The sequence below is a fragment of the Cydia amplana genome, chromosome 15 (assembly GCF_948474715.1).
Source record: "Cydia amplana chromosome 15, ilCydAmpl1.1, whole genome shotgun sequence".
NCBI classification, from domain to species: domain Eukaryota; kingdom Metazoa; phylum Arthropoda; class Insecta; order Lepidoptera; family Tortricidae; genus Cydia; species Cydia amplana.
This window is the reverse complement of record NC_086083.1, coordinates 13,535,680-13,559,431: the sequence shown is the minus strand read 5'-3', so window position 1 is coordinate 13,559,431 and position 23,752 is coordinate 13,535,680. Positions and strand designations below refer to the sequence as shown.

Sequence of the window (23,752 nt, the reverse complement as noted above, 5' to 3'; positions counted from 1 at the left end):
GTTTTGAATCTAGAGCAATGATTTTTTCAACACAGATTAATATTGTCAATATCTGTGTCGGACCGTTTTGCTTTTTTTGATATTTTTTGTTTTTTAAGGCGCTAGAGCTCTTCAAAAATGGCCAAAATGGCCTAATTGACTATGCCGCAATGAGAGGCGCGCTATTCAAAACTTATATCAATTAGCCAAAAAAGCAAAACGGTCCGACACAGATAATGTCATAATCATGTAGATTTCCAAATTTGGTTACGATTGGTTAAGTTTTGGAGGAGGAAACAGTCGAGTACGAAACCTCGATTTTTATTTTTACGCAGGATTTTTCGCCTTGTCCTTATCGCACTAGTTTTAGGAGCCGCTTCCGTTAGCGAGACGGGTATATTTACCTAAAATGTTTAAATCTCCTGTTGGCTCTTAACACATACAAATTTATGTTCTTACACCGTTGTCTCAATGATGATTAACGCGCAAAGCTCTAAAACTAAATAGACGACGCTACATTAGATAAGTTCCACTTCCATTAGTTAGAATTTATTTATTTATTTAAACTTTTTTGCACAAAGAAAGAAAAATGTACAAATTTCGGACTTAATGCCAAAAGGCATAATATGCTGGTGCAGGAGTACAGGGACTATAAATGTTGGTGCAGGAGAGATTCATGAATTATAACTAGAAATGGAACCGAAAAGCCAAATATTATATATAAACATAATAAAATAAACCTACAAAATTATAATTGAATACTAATACTTATAGCCTCCTAAGGCCCAGCCATACAAACGAATCATCCAAAATTTGCCACTGAAATTTGAACCTAAATTGTAGGAAATAGAATTGATTTTGCGTTGATTGATAGTTGAACGAAACAAAGCAAAAGCGACTCTGTTCCAATTGAACATGGTTTAAATTACATCGAACTGAATAGGTACTACAGGTAAGACCTTAGGAGGCTATAATTTACAAAAGATAAACTAATACTATACTAATTAGTCACCGCCAATCCCCCTGGCATGAGCGTAATCAAAACGCTGCTTATCTTCTAGTCGACATCTAGCGTCAAGTAGATGATTTATCAGTACCGCTCCTTGACAGTAGATGTCGCGAATGTCGCGACCAACGAAAAATCTAATGCTCAACAGTTTTCAGCTAATACTATAACCGGAACTCTATTTTCAAGTCCTTCAAAAAATTAATTTAACTCTTCCAAACATAGGTACATATTTAGTTTTAACTACATATTACATCTTCCTCGCGTAGTCCCGACATTTTGCCACGGCTCATGGGAGCCTTGGGTCCGCTTGACAACTAATCCCAGGAATTGGCGTGGGTACCAGTTTTTATAGCGACTGCCATCTGAACTTCCAACCCAGAGGGGAAACTAGGCCTTATTGGGATTAGGCCGGTTTCCTCACGATGTTTTCCTTCACCGAAATCAAATGATATTTCCTCAGAGCATAGAATACTAGAGAGCGGACAAGCCGTCGGCGGCCGTGTCGCAGTTGTTAGCTCATTGAGCATACAACGCCGCCAGTTCGCCGTCCGTTGTTACCGAGTGTGCACGCGCGCTGTTCACCGAAAAAGTTCTGTTTTTTTCCAAAATGCCGAGTTGTGCAATAATTACTTGTAAACATCGCAGTGATTTGATTAATTTCCACACCAATGGGATCACTTTTTCACAGGTAAATACTACTTATTTCAGTTATTTCAAATAAAACCACAAATTCAATGTAATATTCCGACTTGTATCCATGTAAGGTTACACTAGCTTGTCATTTAATGTTTCATTATACATTGCTGCTGTACAAGTAACATGATTGCAAAGTACAGTGTTTACGCCGCAATGAACTGGGTACAAAACGATTCACTCAATGAGAAATTTTCTCATAGTGCAGCAGCGATGTGCTCCGCTTGGATAGTGCTGTACGGCACCTATAACACGTATCGATAAAACCAGCCCAGGATTAGTTGACGCTAAAAATAATTTAAAAATTTAAAGATGGTTACTGTCTTTAATATAATATATTATTATAATATTATTTAGTATAAATTTTGTGTAATTGTTTACCTAATGGTTTGTACAAAATGTACCTACACATGTGCTAATAGTGATAAAAAACTTCGAGTGAATTTCGATATTTTAAAATAGTTTTTAGTGCGAAATTATCCCTTTTCTATAGCAACGTACTTACTTTAATTTAGTATAATACATATCTATTGTGACGACCGGTTTGGCGCAGTGGTACAGTGTCTGCCTACTGTGCACGAGGTCTCGGGTTCGAATCCTGGTAAGGTTGGGCATTTATTTGTGTGACGAGCACGAATATTTGTTCCTGAGTCATGGATGTTTTATTTATATGTATACCAAGGGTATGTATATATGAATTGTATGGAATGTATATATTTTCCCGCGTAGAAATCGTATTTCGCATATTCCTCAGGAAACATATTTTTTACCGGAACAATAAGTATCCTATGTGTTAATAATTATGTATCCTATGTGTTATCGACACACAGTCTTTCCGACAGTCGATCAAATATCGATATCACGGTGTCCCGGCTCAGTTCCCGTAATTATCGTTGTGTGCGTGCGTGATGACACGACTCGCTGGTCGTTCGCATGTACACAGACAGCGAAATGATGCGCGTGTATTGTGCAATAGGAGCGTCCATCTAAAAGTGTGCGTACTTTAGGTGTGTGCGTGCGTTGTCTTTATAATGACTGGTGCTTTGTTTGGGTTCAAGAACTTGCGACAGGCGTATTCAATACAAATCGCCGTGCATGTCCGATCTCCTTCCTTCCTATATCTGTGGATATTTCGCACATTAGTTCCGAAAAACTTATTGGTACGAGCCGGGGTTTGAACCCGCGACCTCCGGATTGCAAGTCTAACGTGTAACTACATATTAATTACATTGTAATTAAATAAAAGCGTGTAAAAACTCACAGAGTCCTTCATTGTAAGTCATAGACTAGGAATCCTCTAGACTGAGTTTAGAGCAATTATTTCATGAAACCGATGCTGCCAAAAATACGGAGGTGCGGGGGGACGAGGTGAGCGAATCCCGTGCCGCGATTGGTCCGTTCAAAGACACGGACCAATCACGGCACGGGATTGACTCGAAGATGGAGTAAAACTACCGTATGAGTGGCAGAGGGGGTAGCGTTACTATGCTCAGTCTAGAGGATGTCTTGTCTGTGTTGTAAGTTTAAGTTTACCATACTGACATTCAGGTCCGGACTGGCGATCGAGTGTATGGTGTCTGCGAGCAGCGAGTCGTCCACGGTGGGTGGCTGCGGTGTCACCAGCGGGTGCGGCGCGGTGTGGTGCGGCGAGGTGAGCACCATGCTGTAAACAAACGTTCAAGGTTATTTAGGGATACGCAGTTTCATTTAAGGATGGTATTCCATGATTCCAATTAGAGATGCACCGGATATCCGGTTACTATCCGGTATCCGGCGTATCCGGCCGTTATTTTAGTATCAGCCGTTATTTTAGTATCCGGCCGGATACCGGATGGTGACCAACTATCCGGCCGGATACCGGATAGTAAAATTAACACATTTTGGGGTAAAAAATGGAATCTAAAAAACAGTCACGGTCATAATGCTAACGACACAGTAGATAGAAATAGATACGTATACAATGTCACACAATACACTTATTTGTTTACACAAAAATACGCGCGCGCACTTGTAACTGTAACTTATAAACGAACTTACTACGTAATGAACATGATAAAACTCGTTACGTTCCCTAGAAATGTGTCCGCGCGAACGTTCACTACGAAACAGGTCGAAACCTGCACGACGCGCACCTGCAAAACTCAAAATATAGGTGTAGTTCCGCCAGCCGAATATCCGGCGGCCGGATACCGGATATTCGGCCAGTGTTCAGGCCGGATATCCGGTATCCGGCCAAACAACTATCCGTTGCATCTCTAATTCCAATATCTTAGCACAGAGTAAATAATAGTATGTACTAGGTACAGAAGGTTCACTCTCTAAAAACTCGTCTATCAGATATGACCGCAAGGTGGCGCAAGCGCGAGCAGGCGTCCGTTCCGTAGCGCTGCGCGGCCACTATTACTGCTAGACACCAAAAATGGTGTGGGCTACATGTACTTGTAGCGACGCGACGAAATCGCGGAGTTAGCCACGCCAGGCGGTCTAGCATGAGTTGCGTTCTCGCGCGCGACTCCATACATCTGGCGCGACTTCAAGTATGGACACGCGCGCGAGAATGCAACTCATGCTAGACCGCCTGATCTTCGTCCAATGTGTATTTGCGTTTCACATCTTGCTTAAGCTTTGGATTTCTCCGAAAACGGTGCCGTCATATTACGGCCGCTATATAGCGTTGACTGACGTCACTAGAACGGTGTCTATGTAAACAAGATGGCGCGGTTTCCTAGACGACGTTACGTTACGTTGATTGTCAACGTAACGTAAGATGACGGCCGTCATGACGGTGTCGATAGTTTCGTGAACGTTTTATTAGATAGCGGTGACGCCATTTTGAATAAATGACACGAGATTTGAATAAATGATTCCGTACTACGATTATTTTCCTCTTCTGATGATATCCTCCAAGTAAATTATAGATGATCAAGCAAATCTTGTCAGTAGGAAAAGGCGCGAAATTCAAATTTTCCATGGGACGTTATCCCATCGCGCCTACATTTTTCAAATTTACCGCTTTGACCTTGGTGGATGACGGTGTGTTATGACGCCGTGGTACTTTCCACATGTCGCCACCGTAATGACGGCCGTCTTTTGCGGCCGCTATATGACGGCCGTCATATGACGGCACCGTTTTCGGAGGAATCCAGCTTTAATGAGAGATTGAGACGCAATGCACATTGGTCAAAGAAATTGGACAGGTGGAATACCACCCTAAACCGCGTTGGCACGATTCGTCAACGTCACTGTGTTCTCTATTGTAGTTTTGTAGTTGACAACGGTGAAGTATAGTTGGTGAAACCAATTTGTCATTCAGTAAGAACCAGGAAAACTATATTCATCCTTTTCTTTTGGGTGCTAGTACTAGTGTAAGACAAAGATAGTATGATTCTCTCTGTCTATGCTTGAAATGAGACAGTCCTTTGACAAACTATAAGTCCATTTTTATGTTTCGAAAGTATAGATTACATTTTTGTACACACAGCTGCGAATGAAAATAATAATAGACTTAGGGTCGGTTGCAGCAAACCGTCTGTCACGTATTCGGAAAATTTTATTATATTGGAAGATTCACAGTTCACAGCTGAGTTACGTTGCTCAGTCCGCTAATTATGGTTGGGGCAACCTGCCCTTATTTTTGTGTATTCCTGTCAGTGTCCCGTGTTACCTGGTGTGTGTGTAGCAGAGCCCGGAATTTTCGCGGCAAAACAAAAGACTGTCGCAACCTTGCTAGAGTTAGGGCTCATTTAGACGGTGCGAGAACTCGCATGCGAGCTTCATGACATTGCGGGCTTTGATCGGTCGGTTTAATTGGACGTAACCAACAGTCCGCAATAACTAAAATCGCATGCGTGTTCCCGCGCCGTCTAAATCAGCCCTTAGAAACATTTTTTTTGTCGATATCGATAGTTGTGTGTAGGTGTGTTGAACAGAAGAAAAAATGGTCCACCGAAAAAAAATATGATAAGAAAATTTACGTGAGTTTTGTATAAAATTATGTAGAAACAGTGTGTTCTGTGTGTGTTACCTGGCGGGAGCAACAGTCTGTGTGACGGGCTTGTTGGGCCGCACGGGTATGGGCTCGTCGAGGAACTTGAGGTCGTGCTCCGGGAGCTCCGGGCGCCGCACCACCGGCACAGCCGCGTCCAGCTTGGCGATCAGCTCCGGGTCCAGCCCGAACGGACCCGGGGCCACGCTGGATAAAACAAGGTATAGTGTGTGTTCTGTGTGCGTGTTACCTGGCGGGAGCAACAGTCTGTGTGACGGGCTTGTTGGGCCGCACGGGGATGGGCTCGTCGAGGAACTTGAGGTCGTGCTCCGGGAGCTCCGGGCGCCGCACCACCGGCACAGCCGCGTCCAGCTTGGCGATCAGCTCCGGGTCCAGCCCGAACGGACCCGGGGCCACGCTGGATAAAACAAGGTATAGTGTGTGTTCTGTGTGTGTTACCTGGCGGGAGCAACAGTCTGTGTGACGGGCTTGTTGGGCCGCACGGGGATGGGCTCGTCGAGGAACTTGAGGTCGTGCTCCGGGAGCTCCGGGCGCCGCACCACCGGCACAGCCGCGTCCAGCTTGGCGATCAGCTCCGGGTCCAGCCCGAACGGACCCGGGGCCACGCTGGATAAAACAAGGTATAGTGTGTGTTCTGTGTGTGTTACCTGGCGGGAGCAACAGTCTGTGTGACGGGCTTGTTGGGCCGCACGGGGATGGGCTCGTCGAGGAACTTGAGGTCGTGCTCCGGGAGCTCCGGGCGCCGCACCACCGGCACAGCCGCGTCCAGCTTGGCGATCAGCTCCGGGTCCAGCCCGAACGGACCCGGGGCCACGCTGGATAAAACAAGGTATAGTGTGTGTTCTGTGTGTGTTACCTGGCGGGAGCAACAGTCTGTGTGACGGGCTTGTTGGGCCGCACGGGGATGGGCTCGTCGAGGAACTTGAGGTCGTGCTCCGGGAGCTCCGGGCGCCGCACCACCGGCACAGCCGCGTCCAGCTTGGCGATCAGCTCCGGGTCCAGACCGAACGGACCGGTGATCACGCGCGGGGCCACGCTGGATAAAACAAGGTGTAGTCTGTCAAGCCATTTCCGACAGTAGATAAAATCGATGGGTTATTGTTCCATAGAAAATTGCTATTGTAAACCTCAAACGGAAGCTCATCTACTAGGAAATTCCAGCCCTATCTTGTAACTGTAATTTGTTTGTTACCCTAATAAACATTTTCATTTTTCATTTTCAGAAAATTTGAATTTCGCGCCTTTTATTGCTGACACAGTTGTTTGATAGATTATAGTAAGGCGACTGGACAATTGGTCAGGTTACCTATTACATTTTCAACTTTACAGCCGATCATTAAAATCCCGAAATTTTCATTTGACCGAACGTGTTTTTATATAAACCATTGAATTTTTAAGAGGAGTCAACAATTAATCTAACCTAACCTAATGGCTTCTACAGGATTTCTTTTTCAAAGTTACGAAATTTTACGGTTTTTGATAAAACGCGATAATTCTAACAACACCAACTCACGCTCAATTGAGTTCCCATGGCCACCTCTTGCCTGATCACCTCCATGTCATCATAATATTGCAACGCCATCCGATTAACATATGTCATGTATGCAAATTTTCAGCTCAATCGGAAATCGGGTCAAATTTAGCTTCCAAGATTTCACCCACACTAACAAACATACATACATACTAAGAGGGCAAGGTAAACACATTTATAGACGGAACGGACGGACGGACTTTGTCTCTAATTTGATATTTTGCTGGGACATCAGTTAGCCGCGACCACGACCAGTGAAACCTGTGTCGAAACGTCGGTAAATAAAGGTAATAAAATAAATTTCGCGATAGACCAGTCTATAATATATATGTATGGTTAATAGTTACACTATTGTTTTAGGTTTACCTGTAAAGATAGTTGTAAGTGTGGAAAAAATAAATAAAATAAATGTGAGTTAATATATTTTCAAAGCGCATAATTTTTAAATATTATATAAGTTAAATAAAAGCTTGTAAAAATAAATAAATAAATAAATATTGGGGGACATCTTACACAGATCAACCTAGCCCCAAACTAAGCAAAGCTTGTACTATGGGTACTAGGCGACGATATACATACTTATATAGATAAATACATACTTATATACATAGAAAATATCCATGACTCCGGAACAAATATTAGTGTTTATCACACAAATAAATGCCCTTACCGGGATTCGAACCCAGGACCATCGGCTTAGCAGGCAGGGTCACTACCCACTAGGCCAGACCGGTCGTCATGCTTGTAAAAATGGTAAACTTACGTTCTGATCGGCGGCGGAGGAGCGGGTTCCTCCTCCTCCTCATCCTCATATTCCTCTTGCTGCGTGGGTTCTTCCGGGACCGGGGGTTCCATTTCCTAATCACAGAAACGCGATTAACCAACTAATATACTTGTTGTTTTCTTTTATTTATATTTTTTTGTCACGGCAGTGCGGGGGCACTTAACCAACGTCATTATTCGTATTACAAATTAAAGATATCTTATTGATACAGTTTTAACACCCCCTGGCACTGATTAAAATAACCGACTTGGTTTCACATTACATCTCAAAACTTTTTTGTAGTAAAAGCTTTGCGAGACTTGCACCTTTTTACATGTAATGTTTTTGATGGTTTTTTTTTTGTCACGAATAAACGCTCTCTATTCTATTCTAATATAGGGTTTATCAACGTCGTCACAACTTTCTATAACACAGCTGTTATTATCTTTCGGAGTTGGCCCTATAGGGTGACTGGTATAGTTATTAGCCACTCCATAGTAATTGGCCACGCCTAACAAATCAGAAATAAATATTATGGCAAAATATGTCTTATTGTTAGGAGTGGCTAATAACTATAGCAGTCATCCTACACTAGCGAGCAAAGAAACGGAATCACTTCAATTTTTTTAGTTTTTAGATCGTAACTTTTAATTTGACAATTTTTTCATGAAATTTGTAATGATAACAGTTTCCTTGAATATTTAGCTTCAAAATGAATTTAACCGATTTGTGAATATTTTACACCCACCGCTGGCCACTAGTTGTAGTACATAGTTGTTCAGTATGATCTACCTGCACCTCTCAGCGTAATACATACACACACAAAGACACCTGCATACACATAACATAAGATACCCTGCATTGTATTTTATGAGAGACACCAGTAGGCAAGCATTATAAAGGAAGACGCCGCTAGTGTTTTTGGACTTAATGATTGTCGCATACGCATACAATACTTTTGAATAATAAAATGCCAACTAAACAAACAAAATATGTGGATTCCGGGTGTATAATGCAATTTTTTCAGATGTAACAACTTTAGTTTTTGACACTAAGTTGATATTAAGTTCCCACAGTATATATTTAACACATTCATTGCCACCCAGCCAAACAAGACATCCGCGCCAGGCCACAAAAAATCGTCATATAAAGCTGTAGTACCACGACCCCGACTGTCGGGTCGTCCGGCCTGGGAACGAAATCATAAAATACCCGATAGTCGGGTTTTCGGTACTGAATGTGTTAAAATAAAGCTTATCTCATATTGACGTATAATATCTAAGGACGGGCTAATGGGGCACTAAAAATGGTACTAGTTCAGCGGTGTTACTCACGAATTCCATCCAATCGTGCAGTCTAACGCAACTAGTTGCAACCAATAGCGCGCGTAATGGGAACTCGTCAACCAATCGCGCGCGTGATGCGAACTCATCAACCAATCGCGTTGTAGCGATTTCACACCGCTGTACTGGCCCCTGTCATGCCTCATTATTATTTGCCCGTAAAGCCAGTCCCTAGATATCTATGTCAATGTTATCTCACCTCTGCCTGCTGTTGTATAGGCCGCCCCGTCGCCGACAACGGCACGACCATCGACCTGCGGATCTCCGCGCTGCGACTCTTACTAGCTCGCTTTATTCGCTCCTCGAGGAGCGACAGATCCTTGTCCGAGATCTGACACAAAATAACGTGCGATTACATTTGCGTCTGATACGGATAATGGTAGATAAGATTATAGTTTATCAGGTAAACATGTAAAAACGATGTTTGGAATGAATAGGATGATAATTGATAAATATTGACATTGAAACAATACGGAAGTAAAGTGTAGTAAGTTGCAAAAGAAGGCACCCAAATAATAAATGGCATGGTATGGTCGACTTTTTAGAAGTCTCTTATGGTGAAATTAGGGGTGTACTATTAAGTTAACGCTGTAACTTGAGTTGCAGCGTTTTACCATTTAACAGCAGCAATGTGTGTTTTCAATATTCGCTAGACAGTATCTCGTCTCGAGTACTTGACCCAATTTGTATGAAGATTTTCCGATACAAATTTTAATTTAATATTTTTTCAAGTTCTAACATGAAGATAATCTGTTTGGATAGTAAGAACTAAGAAATTAGAATTACCCTAATGGTATCATTTTTGTCATATTCTTAGGGCTCATATAGACGATGCGAGAACTCGCATGCGAGTTTCATTACATTGCGGGTTTTGATCGGTCGGTTGAATTGGACGTAACCAACAGCCCGCAATGTAACTAAAATCGCATGCGAGTTCGCGCGCCGTCTAAATCAGCCCTTAACGTCTCGAGAGATGTCTCTTCGGAGCGAACGACTAGTCCTAAAAAGAAATCGTCTACAAATGTATACATTTGACTCACCTGTCCAATCATCTTGTAGATCTTCTCTCCCTCCAGGGGCCCGTTTCTCGAACGGTATTAGTCTAATATTATTAGTGTGTTGCCGTGGTAACCATACGATTTGACAGTTCGTGGACTAATAATATTTGTCTAATACCGTTTGAGAAATGGGCCCCAGGAAGTACGCACAAGCGACACAGTTGAGCGCGGCGGAGCGGACCGCGTTGTCGCGGTCTCCGATATGTCGCGCGAGTTCTTTCAAGCGCCATCGTACCTCAGATCGCAGTCTGACTATATATCTATGAGGCTCAGTGTCTAATTCTCACCTGTCCAATCATCTTGTAGATCTTCTCTCCCTCCAGGAAGTAAGCGCAAGCGACACAGTTGAGCGCGGCGGATCGGACGGCGTTGTCGCGGTCTCCGATGTGTCGCGCGAGTTCTTTCAAGCGCCATCGTACCTCAGATAACAGACTGTATATCTACGAGACTCAGTGTCTAATTCTCACCTGTCCAATCATCTTGTAGATCTTCTCTCCCTCCAGGAAGTAAGCTCAAGCGACACAGTTGAGCGCGGCGGAGCGGACCGCGTTGTCGCGGTCTCCGATATGTCGCGCGAGTTCTTTTAACGCCATCGTACCTCGGATAGCAGTCTGACTATATATCTACGAGGCTCAGTGTCTAATTCTCACCTGTCCAATCATCTTGTAGATCTTCTCTCCCTCCAGGAAGTAAGCGCAAGCGACACAGTTGAGCGCGGCGGAGCGGACCGCGTTGTCGCGGTCTCCGATATGTCGCGCGAGTTCTTTTAACGCCACCGTGCCGGACGGAGACATTGCCGTCCAGCCGTAAGTCTCGATCAGGCTTCCGATACACTCCAGGCATTCTGGGAGAGGAATAGTTATTTGTACAACAAGAGATCAAAGTTTGATATTTCTTCGAGTGCTTATTTTGAGTCCCGTGCAAGCGAAAGATTCTATACTAATCTAATTTAGAATCTTGAGCGTAGTAAGGGACTCAAAAGCGCACGAGATGTAAATAACTTTGATCTCGTGTAGTTCACAAAACTTTTCACCTCAGCAGTGAGAACATATTAGAGAACCCGAAAAATGTATTCCTTCTTCATTACTTACCTATTCACTCATGTTTTCTTAAGATATACCAACAATGAAGTTTTCACCTCAGCAGCTCGAACAAGGGTACTTTTCTACTTAAAAACAGTGAGCAAAATCGCATTTTGCTCACTGTTTGCTGCTGAGGTGAAAATGTAATTATATAGCTGTGAAATAGCATCAGTAGTTTCAAATGATGTAGTTGTCAAATGGAATAAAATGTATGACATTTAAATATATAATAAATTTGTCCCTTAAATCAAAATCGAAGAATGTTAAATTAAATGTTAACCAATAGATTAAGAGAGCGGTTAAACATGTATTGGGGAACTATATGTGGCATCATAGTAGCATTGCTCGCTTAATATAATTAAGTAGACTAGATGTTGATGTGGCGGTGCGTCTACACAACTTGATTCACACAGGCTCGTCTAAAAAACTTACTTGGCTTGAATCAATTGAGCACCTTATTTTAGTTTTAACTAGCGACCCGTCCCGGCTTCGCACGGGTTAACAACTTATACATAAACCTTCCTCTTGAATCACTCTATTAAAAAATCGAATCAAAATCCGTTACGTAGTTTTAAAGATCTAAGCATACATACAGACAGACAGACAGGGAAGCGACTTTGTTCTATACTATGTAGTGAAGAAAAATCTTAGGGTGGCCAATCAGCTGTATATAACGTGCCGCCATTAAACCTAGGGTTATTTAGATAATTCAAAGCTACGTTCTTTGTGACAAACATACCGGCTCTTTGCCTAGCGTTTTTTGACTTCAGGCCCTCCATCAGATACCCGAAGAGCTTCGTGACGGAATAGACGACGCAAATCTGCTTGAACAGGGCTTTGACGCTGTTGCGAATGGTGTCCTTAGGGTCTCCGACCTGCGAATGCAACGATATCCTTAGTATGTGTCTCACTAAGATTGCTGAGTGGCCTAAGCAAGGTATGAGATTAAAAAGCTTGTTTATATCACTATTGCATACAATACTTTTACTATTATAAAACCTAAATAATTAAACAAAATTAGGTAAGTATCTCAGTAGATACAAACACAGTTCTATCGGTGGAGACACGTGATTGGTCGAATTCATTACAGTTGACTAAAGCATTTCATAAGAAATAATTATAGTTGAGTCAAGAGCCGATAGTGATAAGTATGCGATTACAGTTTGGTATACGAAGTCTTAATTAAACCATTAAAGTCCACGAGTAGGAAACTATATACTCGTAGGTCTACGAGGGCTGTTTGATAAGTACCCGTTTATGAAAAAAATAATCAGTTGTTTTTGTTTATATGCATTTATTTTTCTTCATAGTCTCCTTTTAACTCTATACACTTGTTCCACCTATATTCAAGCTTCAATAAACCATCCAAAAAGTATGATTTCGGAAAGTCATTAAAATAGGCCTCTGTGGCGGCAATGACTTCGCCATTTGATCCAAATCGCTTACCACCGAGCCATTTTTTCAGGTTGGGAAACAAAAATAAATCGCATGGGGTCAAATCTGGAGAATACGGGGGGTAAGACAATAGGGCGTAGCGTAATTGTGTTAATTTAGCCATCACAACTCTAGACGAATGAGCTGGTGCGTTGTCGTGATGAGACAGTACTTTTTTATTTTTTAAATGGGGTCGTTTGTCCTTCAACCCAGCGTCAAATTCATCCAATAAATTGGCATAGTACTGCCCTGTTATCGTTTTCCCCTTTTCTAAGAACTCAATATGTATAATACCCTGCGAATCCCAAAAAACGGTCGCCATGACCTTTCCAACCGATGGAACGATTTTTGCTATCTTTCGCGCAGGTTCACCCGGTAAAATCCACTGCTTCGACTGCCCTTTCATTTCCGGGGGGTAGTGGTGACCCACGTTTCGTCTACGGTCACGAAACGACGCAGAAACTCCTTGTAACGTAACCCACGTTTGAACACGGCCAAACACTGCTCCGAAGTAGTCAGTCGGTTCCGTTTTTGCTCCTCCGTGAGTAAACGCGGCACCCACCTCGCCGATACTGTCTTCATACCCAATTTTTCTTCTAATATGTTTTGTACCCGCTCGATTGGAACATTTACAGCATCAACGATTTCTCGAAGTTCAATTCGGCGGTCGGCTAAAACGATATTTTCAATTTTCTTAACCATATCGTCTGTAGTCGCCTCAATTGGGCGGCCTGGGCGATCCTCATCAAAGACGGTTGTTCTCCCCCGCTTAAACTCGTTAAACCAGTATCTGACGGTTGTCATAGAAGGAGCACATTCATGGTAAACCGCTTGCATTCTTACTTTTATTTCATCACATGTTTTTCCTTCCAAAAACAAGAATCTAATTACAGACCGATACTGCTCTTTCTCCATTTTCACAATTTTAAGTTCACGCTTTCACTGAATCGCTGTCAAATGAGAAAAAAACAAAAGAATGCTGTTTTTTTTTAAATTTTCCCACCTCTGAAAAATGGCTTAAAACGATTGTATACATATTTTCGGCCCGTGATATTAATACATTTGGAAAACGGGTACTTATCAAACAGCCCTCGTACTACTCAAATCAGTGGCAGATTTCTAGTAATAATATCTCACCTTCAATATCAAATAAGGTATGAAGCAATTAGCCTCATACTCAGCCATGGTATAATCATTATCGCTCAGGAACTGGAAAACCGTAGCGAGGTACTCCAGCCCCTTGAGTATGACGGAGGGGTTGGTATCGAAGAAACGTAGCGTCAGCCATTTTAGAACCAAGTCCAGGTTACACATGAGCGCCGGCCCGTTTTCGTGCAGGTCGTCCGAGAGGGATTCTATGGCTTTTAGGTGATATCTGTAAACAAATATAAAGTTTTTATAGCTTCCTAAAGCCCAGCCATACAAAAAATCCAAAATTTGCCACTGAAATTTGCACCTAAAGTGTAGGAAACTGAGTTGATTTTCTGTTGTTTGAAAATGGAACGAAACAAAGCAAAAGCGACTCTGTTCCAGTTGAATAAGACTTAAATTTCATGGAACTGAAGAAGTACTATAGGTTGGAACTCGCTACTAGATGCTAGATGTAGACACTGAAATTAATAGTCTGAACTGATGTATGGAGTGAGCACTCTTGTCTTACTATATTTCTCTCTACTATATTTCTCCTTGCAGTGACCTTATTATAAAAAAAAAATGACATGTAATATTATAAATATTGTGAATAAATAATATGAATATGAATATGCCCCTGCATAATTTACTGGTAAACATATTTCACTTAAAATCGAACCTGAAATCATTATGGAACATGTTGGCGACTAGTTGCTTGTTCAGCCCGGCGGTCGCCATCTGATCCTTCAGCAGTTCAAAGAACTCCTCGCGCGGCACTGTAAAGTTCCACTTCAGTACTGAAACATAATAAACAAATATCATGTAAATCTTGACAGCTAAAATACTACAAGCAAGAAAGTTTACTCCTTGTATCTTGTCGGAATGCACGAAGGTTGACATTGGGATGTAAGCCACGCGCGTCAATAGGGAATATTACGCGAAACTCTGCGTAGGGGGCGCCACTCCCACAATAAGTCACAATCTAAGGGTCTACCGCAAACGAGACAGTCGAAATTTTGTTATCTATCCTCTCTATTACTCTTGCATATTCGAGCAATAAAGAGGCAGTTAAGCTTTGGTTTCCTCCGAAAGCGGTGCCGTCATATAGCGGCCGTTTCCATACAAATACTACGACATCCATATTTAGCCGTATTATTTAGTATGGAGACGGCCGCTATATGACGGCACCGCTATCCTAGGAAAACTGATCTTTAGCCGAGTTTCGATTTCGCGTTTCCCGGTAGGCCCTTTGTAAACAAACCGCCTTGGTGTATCAATGTCATATTTGATCGTCTGTGAAAACTTGTCTAAAAACAGTTTAAGGTACAGTATGTATACGATACTCTATGGTTTACTAAAGGCGCTAGTGCTGCACTCTGGCGTCAAAACATTGCAGTAAAGCTTTGGTTTCCTAGGATAGCGGTGCCGTCATATAGCGGCCGTCTCCATACAAATACTACGACATCCATATTTAGCCGTATTATTTAGTATGGAGACGGCCGCTATATGACGGCACGGCTATCCTAGGAAAACCGATCTTAATACTCTCTATTAACGTCATTAGGGGTCAGAGTTAATGATGATGTACCCTTAAGTTTCTGGTCATCAATGATGCGCTGGTTCTTGGCGTTGTTCTGCGGCAGCAGCGGAGTGAGGTCCTCGTCGTCTTTTTTGCCGCGGCTGGACGCCGATGCTGATTTGACCACGCCCTGGTAACATACAGAAATAGTCAATTACACTGGGCAGTTGACAATCCCTATTAATGCTTGTTTTCAACGGGAAGACAAGGAACAAAAGACGGACTTAATGCCAGAAGGAATTTTTGTTAAGTTTCACTAAAAAACCGGCCAAGTGCGAGTCGGACTCGCGCACGGAGGGTTCCGCACCATCAACAAAAAATAGAGCAAAACAAGCAAAAAAAACGGTCACCCATCCAAGTACTGACCCCGCCCGACGTTGCTTAACTTCGGTCAAAAATCACGTTTGTTGTATGGGAGCCCCACTTAAATCTTTATTTTATTCTGTTTTTAGTATTTGTTGTTATAGCGGCAACAGAAATACATCATCTGTGAAAATTTCAACTGTCTAGCTATCACGGTTCGTGAGATACAGCCTGGTGACAGACGGACGGACGGACGGACAGCGGAGTCTTAGTAATAGGGTCCCGTTTTTACCCTTTGGGTACGGAACCCTAAAAACGAGCTTCTAAATGAGTTTTCTCAGTTGCAACCACGCAATACTCAGCGTGAGCCTTGTTAATTGCGTGTGGGAATCCCGTCTACGCCAATTCGTTGAAACAGCATAAAGATGTGATGCGAGTTCATTCAGATCACATTATCGCGCCTCAACAAAATTTTCTAGACACATCAAGCTCGAATAAAAGGTTGTTTCATGTTTGTCAGCAATATACCTACTGAATGCAATAGGCTCGTAAACTATTGAACAATCAAACACGATCTTCAGTATTTACCTTGCCCTTAGCAGGAGCGGCGCCTTTCTTTTCGGCTTCCTTCTTGAGAGCGCCGGCAGTTTTGACACCGCGAGGCTCTTCTTTCTTGCTCTTGCTTGGCAGCGGCTGCACGGGCAGGTTGGGCCGCGCCTTGTCTAACGCCGCTTGGACGACCGGTTTGGAGGCCGGCTGAAAGAATACGTATCAAATGTAGGACTTGTACGGGTCGTACATCTGAGTTGATATGATTCTTGATGGTTGATTGCAATCTTGATGGAAACACTGATTTCGGTATATGTATTTATTGATAACCAAGGTATATAAGTAAGTACTAGCTAGGAGCACGTATAAACGTAAACTAATTCATAAATCGATGTATGGCGTAATCGCAAATACAGCAATTATTATAAAGTCATTGTATTTAATGCTGACGCGAGAAATGTGCGATGCTTGCATTGCACAGGACTGTAAATCCAAATATTCACACATTAAAACTTGGCTTAGTAGGTATCTGAAATTACGATCTAATTCTAATTTAATATAAAGCCTCAAAAGGATGTTGTTACTAAGAAGATTGTAACCCGAGGGCACAGACAAGACATCCTCCAGACTGAGCATAGTAGCGCTACCTCCTCTGCCACAAATATACGGTAGGTTTACTCCATTTTCGAGTCTAAGTGTCTCTGTGTGACGTCCGTGTCTTTGAACGGACCAATCACGGCACGGGACTCGCTCACCTCGTCCCCCGCACCCCAGTATTTTTGGCAGCATCGGTTTCATGAAATAATTACTCTAAACTCCGTGAGGATTCCTAGTCTACGCCCGAGGATCACGGGATGCACTCTACCATTTGTTTCAGCCAATGCATGGTCGGTTAGGGTCAGACGAACGTGCACGCTGAGAGCGTTCGATTCATCATCAAGGCGTAAGGTATGATGTCCTATTCGATCTTGTTATTTTAGTTTGCTTACACGAAAGTACGACGACGGTGTGCTGCAGTGATGTTAAGACGTGTTGACAGCGAAGATTCTCTGCATCGACAATAATAACTAACGAACGTGACCTACTAACACCCCACTTAAAACATGTGCCAGAGAAGCATCTGCCAGGGAGAACTGGCGTAGAATCGTTCGTCGTTCAACGTGCCCACGACTGCTCTACCGAGAGTAATTCGACAGAGGAGTAAATTTTCCTCACCTTTAGTTTCTCGAGTTGTTTATGCATGGAGTCGTATCCCAGATGCAGCATGTAGGGCAGCACGCAGTCGCCGGCCGCTTTCCTCACGTCGGCGGCGCGGTCTTCGATGCACGCGTACAGAGTGGGCAGGCACGACGATAGTTCCTCACGGGGGAACGATTTTGGAGGCACTGGAAAAAGGTTGATTAGTTACACGCTTTTTTGTAGCATTATAGCGATAACGAACGCACATATAAACGATTCACAAGTCCTGGGGCCGAATGAAAAAATATAAATCGACTGTAAGTAGAGTTTCAATAAAAGTAACTGTTATTTTTAAGATCACAGGAACTCAGTAAATGAGTGAACTGCCAAAAGTGAATAGTTTAAGATACAATCGGGACTCGGATCGGATCGAATGGGATGTGTGAACCGGCGGTCGTGCAAGACAGGATACATCGACGATACCATAGAGAAAAAATACATAGAGTGCTCACTCCATACATCAGTTTTAGTACCAAAAAGACTATTAGCATCTAGCATCGAGTAGCGGAACTACCAGTACTGCTACTTGACAATAGATGTAGCCACCGACCGGAAAGTCTTATGCTGTTGAGATAAGACTTTCCGGTCGGTGCTACATCTATTGTTAAGTAGCAGTACTGATAGTTCCGCTACTCGAGGCTAGATGTAGACACTGAAATTAATAGTCTGAACGTATGGAGTAAGCACTCTATGTATTTTTTTCTCTATGACGATACGAATGGATCCATTGTTTGTCGACTGCTTCCTTCAGCATCTCGGTGTCGAACGGTATGTTATGAACGGTATGAACACAAATATATGGCACAGGGTAGGCAGTACAAAGGCGAACTTATCCCTTTAAGGGATTTCTTGCAGTTAACCTAGGTCGGATACCTGTCTACAGACTCACCGTTAGGCAAATGCTCCGCCAGCCACTGCAGCAGTGACGCCCTCAGAACAGGTGAGCCGGTCTTGAGCGCGTCGAGCACCATCTCTCCGTCGAACGGCACGTGCGCGCCCGCGGTCGCGCACCACGTGGACACGCAGGACACGGCCGCGGTGCGGATCCACTGCTTGTTGTCGCCGAATGCTGGGAAAATTTATCGGTGAATTTAGCAAAAGTTAAGCTAAAAGCTATTCGAATGGTCAGCGTGATTAGGCGGGTCCGGCGGCCTAGCCAAGGTGACGATCGCTATCGCTTCGCCAGCGAATCGCTTTGTGTATCTCTATCGCTCTTCCATATTAGTGACATTGGCGTTTCGTTCGCTACGAAGCGTAAGCAATTGGCATGTTGGCTACGGGGCCCGGTCCGGCGACCATTTCCTCGCAAAGCGGCCAGTTGTGTAACCTGCCTATTAGAATGCGCCCCGCTTTAACCAGGCGAGTTTAAAGGAGCAAATACCCGCTGACATCTGTGATGCGCGTGCAACTGTGACCAAAGCTTAATACAATAAGAAGCCGAGTTCTGACTTCGCTTCGCTCAAAAACGGTTGAGAACTTATCATACACTTCTCATTTGCTAAAAAATTAAATCTAATCGATTACGTTTCAATTTAACATACCTTGGAAGAAAGCAGGGAAGAACGTTCTAACATGAGTCTTGCATTTAGGTCCAATAGCGGTTGCGAGTTGCTCACAGATCTGTAGCGCGCTCTGAGCCAACTTGGAGTTGGAATCTAGCAGTCTAGCAACTAGAGCTGGCGGCAGCTCGCCTAGGGTGGGTTTGATCGGTGAAGAGTTCGTGATGATGGCTTTTAACTTGTCGAGCGCTTCATTGCGGACCTGAAAGATAAGTAGGATTGAATTATCATTGCATTGAATCATTAAAAATACAGGAAGCTAAATAAAAACAATAACAATAATAAGGAAACCGCGCCATTTGGTTTACAACATAGACAACGTTCTAGTGACGTCATTCACCGCTATTACGGCCGCTATATGACGGCACCGCTTTCCTAGGAAACCAGAACTTAAGGCCACGGACTGGAAGCAAGCGGCGCGCGACGCGGCGAGCGGCAAATCAAAGCCTTTTATATGTTTGGTACAGCGCAATATATTGTCGCTTGTGTCCAATTCGCGGCTTAAATCCATATTAAATGTTTGCTGTACAATCACCCACCAGTTTATAAGTTTATAGTAAATGACCACGCGACATTGCATTAAACTTTCGTGATAATAGGATCCACACAAACGCACGCGCGACCATTTTGCCTCGAACGAAGTACGAGTTCAGAGACCGAGTTGCCTCGCGCGGAGATCTCCTCTAGAGGCCTGTTGTTCTGTTTTCATTCATATTATTTATTGCAGATAACAAATTATTCATATTACATTAGTTACGTATATATACTAGGGTGGGTCATTTTTACTTTTTTTTTAATTTATTAGGGGGCACAGTTAAAAAAAGGTGCCATTTGGTAATTAATTATTGCACGTATTTTTATTTTATTTTTAGCTTTAATTTTATGCCTCCGGATTTTAGTTAAAATTTTTGTTAATTGTATGGACATTGTAAAAAAAAAATGTTTCTTTTTGAGTACTTTTTAGGGTTCCGTAGCCAAATGGCAAAAAACGGAACCCTTATAGATTCGTCATGTCTGTCTGTCCGTCCGTATGTCACAGCCTTTTTTCTCCGAAACTATAAGAACTATACTGTTGAAACTTGGTAAGTAGATGTATTCTGTGAACCACGCACGCATTAAGATTTTCACACAAAAATAGAAAAAAAAACAATAAATTTTTGGGGTTCCCCATACTTCGAACTGAAACTCAAAAAAATTTTTTTCATCAAACCCATACGTGTGGGGTATCTATGGATAGGTCTTCAATAATGATATTGAGGTTTCTAATATCATTTTTTTCTAAACTGAATAGTTTGCGCGAGAGACACTTCCAAAGTGGTAAAATGTGTGTCCCCCCCCCTGTAACTTCTAAAATAAGAGAATGATAAAACTAAAAAAAATATATGATGTACAGTCGACGTCAAAGAGATCTTTACGACTAACGTTACAAAAAATTATTTACACGACTTTATTGTCATAGCATTTAGGTCGTGTAAACATTTTTTTGTTACTTTGGCTGTAAATTTCTCTTTGACGTCGACTGTACATTACCATGTAAACTTCCACCGAAAATTGGTTTGAATAAGATCTAGTAAGTAGTTTTTTTTTATACGTCATAAATCGCCTAAATACGGAACCCTTCATGGGCGAGTCCGACTCGCACTTGGCCGCTTTTTTATTTATTTATGGCTCTGAACCTTTACCATGCTATTTCGAGCTAATAATGGTATAACTTATTAGCTAAAGTTTGAATAAAGAGACGATACATAAATATACTCCGCAGACCATACAAAATATAACAATATTTATATGAAAACTTTGAAATGGATCCGGAGGCAGAAAATGAATTTCGATTACAGAATAATTTGAAACACTGTTTGGGGCACAGTTACAAAAAAATTTTGTAACTGTGCCCGAAGGATAACTAATACTTTTTTTTCTCCATACACAAGTGACCCTCCCTAATATATACACCCGTCTAATTCGTCACGTCCCAGATATACGACAGCTAGACAGACAACCTCACCTTCCAGTTCTTGTCGTTGATCTCGGCGACTAGTGCATCCGTGATGAGCGGCGCTATGTCCGTGCGCGGGCGACTGTCCTCCACGACCGCTGGTTCTTCTTCCTCGTAGGGCTCGTCTAGGTCGTCGCCTACGGACCCTTTGCTCGCAGACTACGAAAAACATACAGGTGTTTAAAATTGAGACAATATGTACAAAATATAGTCGCCAAAGTTACGGTACGATAAAAAATGTAAGTTATATTTTTAGGGTTCCGTACCCAAAGGGTAAAAAACGGGACCCTATTACTAAGACTTCGCTGTCCGTCCGTCCGTCTGTCACCAGGCTGTATCTCACGAACCGTGACAGCTAGACAGTTGAAATTTTCACAGATGATGTATTTCTGTTGCCGCTATAACAACAAATACTAAAAACAGAATAAAATAAAGATTTAAGTGGGGCTCCCATACAACAAACGTGATTTTTGACCGAAGTTAAGCAACGTCGGGCGGGGTCAGTACTTGGATGGGTGACCGTTTTTTTTGCTTGTTGTGGTCTATTTTTTGATGATGGTGCGGAACCCTCCGTGCGCGAGTCAGACTCGCACTTGGCCGGTTTTTTATGATATAGCAGGCAAACGAGCAGATGGATCGCCTGATGGTAAGCGATTACCGTCGCCCATAGACACCCGCAACACCAGTGGGATTGTAAATGCGTTGCCGGCCTTTAAGATGGGAGTACGCTCTTTTGAATTGAAGGTCGTATCGGTCCGGAAATACCGCAGGCGACAATTTAGCTGTGCGAGGCAGGAAGTTTTTGGAGAAACGCACAGTTTAGGATTGCCAAATATTCTAGTATTTATTTACCAATGGTCTTGTCACACAGTGAATTTTTTATTGATTTCGGCGGCAAACTGTAGTTCATGAAATCCTTCAATTACGCAACTTTGAGAACGAATCTAATTAAATTTATCAAATACTTTGAAACCGAAAAAATGGGGACCAGTTCTGCCGGGTAGCTAAAGACGCCAGTTCGAAGCCGGCCTTCGCCACTGAATGACTTCGTCACTTTTTCCTTAATATATGCCATCTATTTCAGTTTACAACATACCTTGCTAACTTTCCCGGGCTGTCTTGTAGGCGTAGGTGGAGAGCTATTGGCATGTTTGTCCATCTCCAACGTAATAAGTTGCTTGGTGGCCGGTTTTTCGCTGTCGAAGTGTGTGATGAGCGACGGGCCCACATATAGAGACAGTATGCCAAGGAAGTTGACAGTGGAGGTTCGCACGTTGGGGTTGGTCGCGCTGAGTGCTTTCTTTGAATGCGCTACTATTGATTGGATTTTCATTCTGAAACCGAATATTATAGTAGGTATGAATTTCTTATAGGATTATTTAATCCTATCGTGTACGGTGCGTCATCGTAAACCTTGTTGGAATGCACGAAGGTTGATATTAGGCTGAGCTGCGCGCGTCAGTTGACAGTCAGTCTTTGGCGGTCAAAGGAAAAATAACCTCTTGACTCTTGCCCAGAAAGTGACAGGACTTTTTCTACTAGACTAAAAAACGACACTACACAAGAGATTATTTTAATTTATTTTTTTTTTTTTTTTAATCTTTATTTAATAAAAGGGTTTTATCATATTTGATGATGTCACCCCCATTGTTACAAATCAAAATTACAAATTTACCGTCGCTTAATTCCTAAATTAACTAATTGATATAAATCTTTAGCTGTTTTTGACAAAGGGTGTGCTAGAATATCATTACATGTACCCACATTCAATATATTAATTTTATGTTTAATTACAAAGGCTTGCCTCTCTGCTTCGTTTCGGATACATTCCATCATAATGTGAGTAGCATCTTCTCTTGTCCCACATTCCGTACAGTTTTGTGTATCACTCTTGCGCATCAAGAAAGCAAAGCTATTAAGTGGAATGTGTCCAGATCGAAGTCTGAGGGCTATTATGATATCCAACCTACTCATACCAGATCCTCTAAACCATGGCACTTGACACAGATTAGGTTGTATTGTTCTGTACCATATTCCTTTGCTCAGAGACCTCTCGTCAAAGTGCTCCTTCCATAAGTCTCGGCATTTAGAACGTACCATGTTTAGACAGTCAGTATGGTATGGCAAACAAGTACATACAATTCCCTCTGTTATAGCTTCCCTGGCAAATCTATCAGCAGATTCGTTCCCCGTTAGACCTATGTGAGATGGCACCCATTGCAAATGTATTTTGATACTTGACCCCGACAATTTATTTAGAGTTTTAAGAATAGTATAGGCTATCGGTGCTCCTCGAAAGCTCGAGGTGCAACGAGCCAAATATTGTAAAGCACTTCTGGAATCTGTACATATAACAAAATTTCCGGTGTTAAATGATTCGACATATGCAATCGCTTCTGCCAACGCTACCAATTCAATGTACATAATAGAAATATTATCATTTATTTGAAGTTTTACACAACTGTTTAATTGAGGGTCAAATATCGCCACACCTGCAC

The 23,752-nt window shown here is 42.5% G+C and overlaps 1 protein-coding gene and 1 long non-coding RNA gene across 2 annotated transcripts in view; one reads left to right on the top strand and one right to left on the bottom strand.

Moving 5' to 3' along the window:
• LOC134654627 (protein mini spindles) overlaps positions 1–23,752 on the bottom strand; it is a 69,420-nt gene that overhangs the window by 20,453 nt on the left and 25,215 nt on the right. Inside the window, exons 14-28 of the mRNA XM_063510100.1 lie at positions 22,351–22,588; positions 21,264–21,413; positions 19,241–19,460; positions 18,589–18,768; positions 17,676–17,845; positions 16,500–16,667; positions 15,618–15,738; positions 14,709–14,826; positions 14,036–14,273; positions 12,204–12,339; positions 11,033–11,226; positions 9,524–9,655; positions 7,982–8,076; positions 6,544–6,723; positions 3,224–3,344 (exon numbers count right to left, since the gene is read on the bottom strand). Of these exons, the coding sequence (XP_063366170.1) occupies positions 3,224–3,344; positions 6,544–6,723; positions 7,982–8,076; positions 9,524–9,655; positions 11,033–11,226; positions 12,204–12,339; positions 14,036–14,273; positions 14,709–14,826; positions 15,618–15,738; positions 16,500–16,667; positions 17,676–17,845; positions 18,589–18,768; positions 19,241–19,460; positions 21,264–21,413; positions 22,351–22,588 (2,461 nt within the window). The remainder of the gene's footprint in view (positions 1–3,223; positions 3,345–6,543; positions 6,724–7,981; positions 8,077–9,523; positions 9,656–11,032; positions 11,227–12,203; positions 12,340–14,035; positions 14,274–14,708; positions 14,827–15,617; positions 15,739–16,499; positions 16,668–17,675; positions 17,846–18,588; positions 18,769–19,240; positions 19,461–21,263; positions 21,414–22,350; positions 22,589–23,752) is intronic.
• On the top strand, positions 5,904–6,486 carry LOC134654636 (uncharacterized). Its single transcript, XR_010097353.1, has 3 exons — positions 5,904–6,032; positions 6,099–6,241; positions 6,308–6,486. It is a non-coding gene; the product is annotated as an uncharacterized LOC134654636 (long non-coding RNA).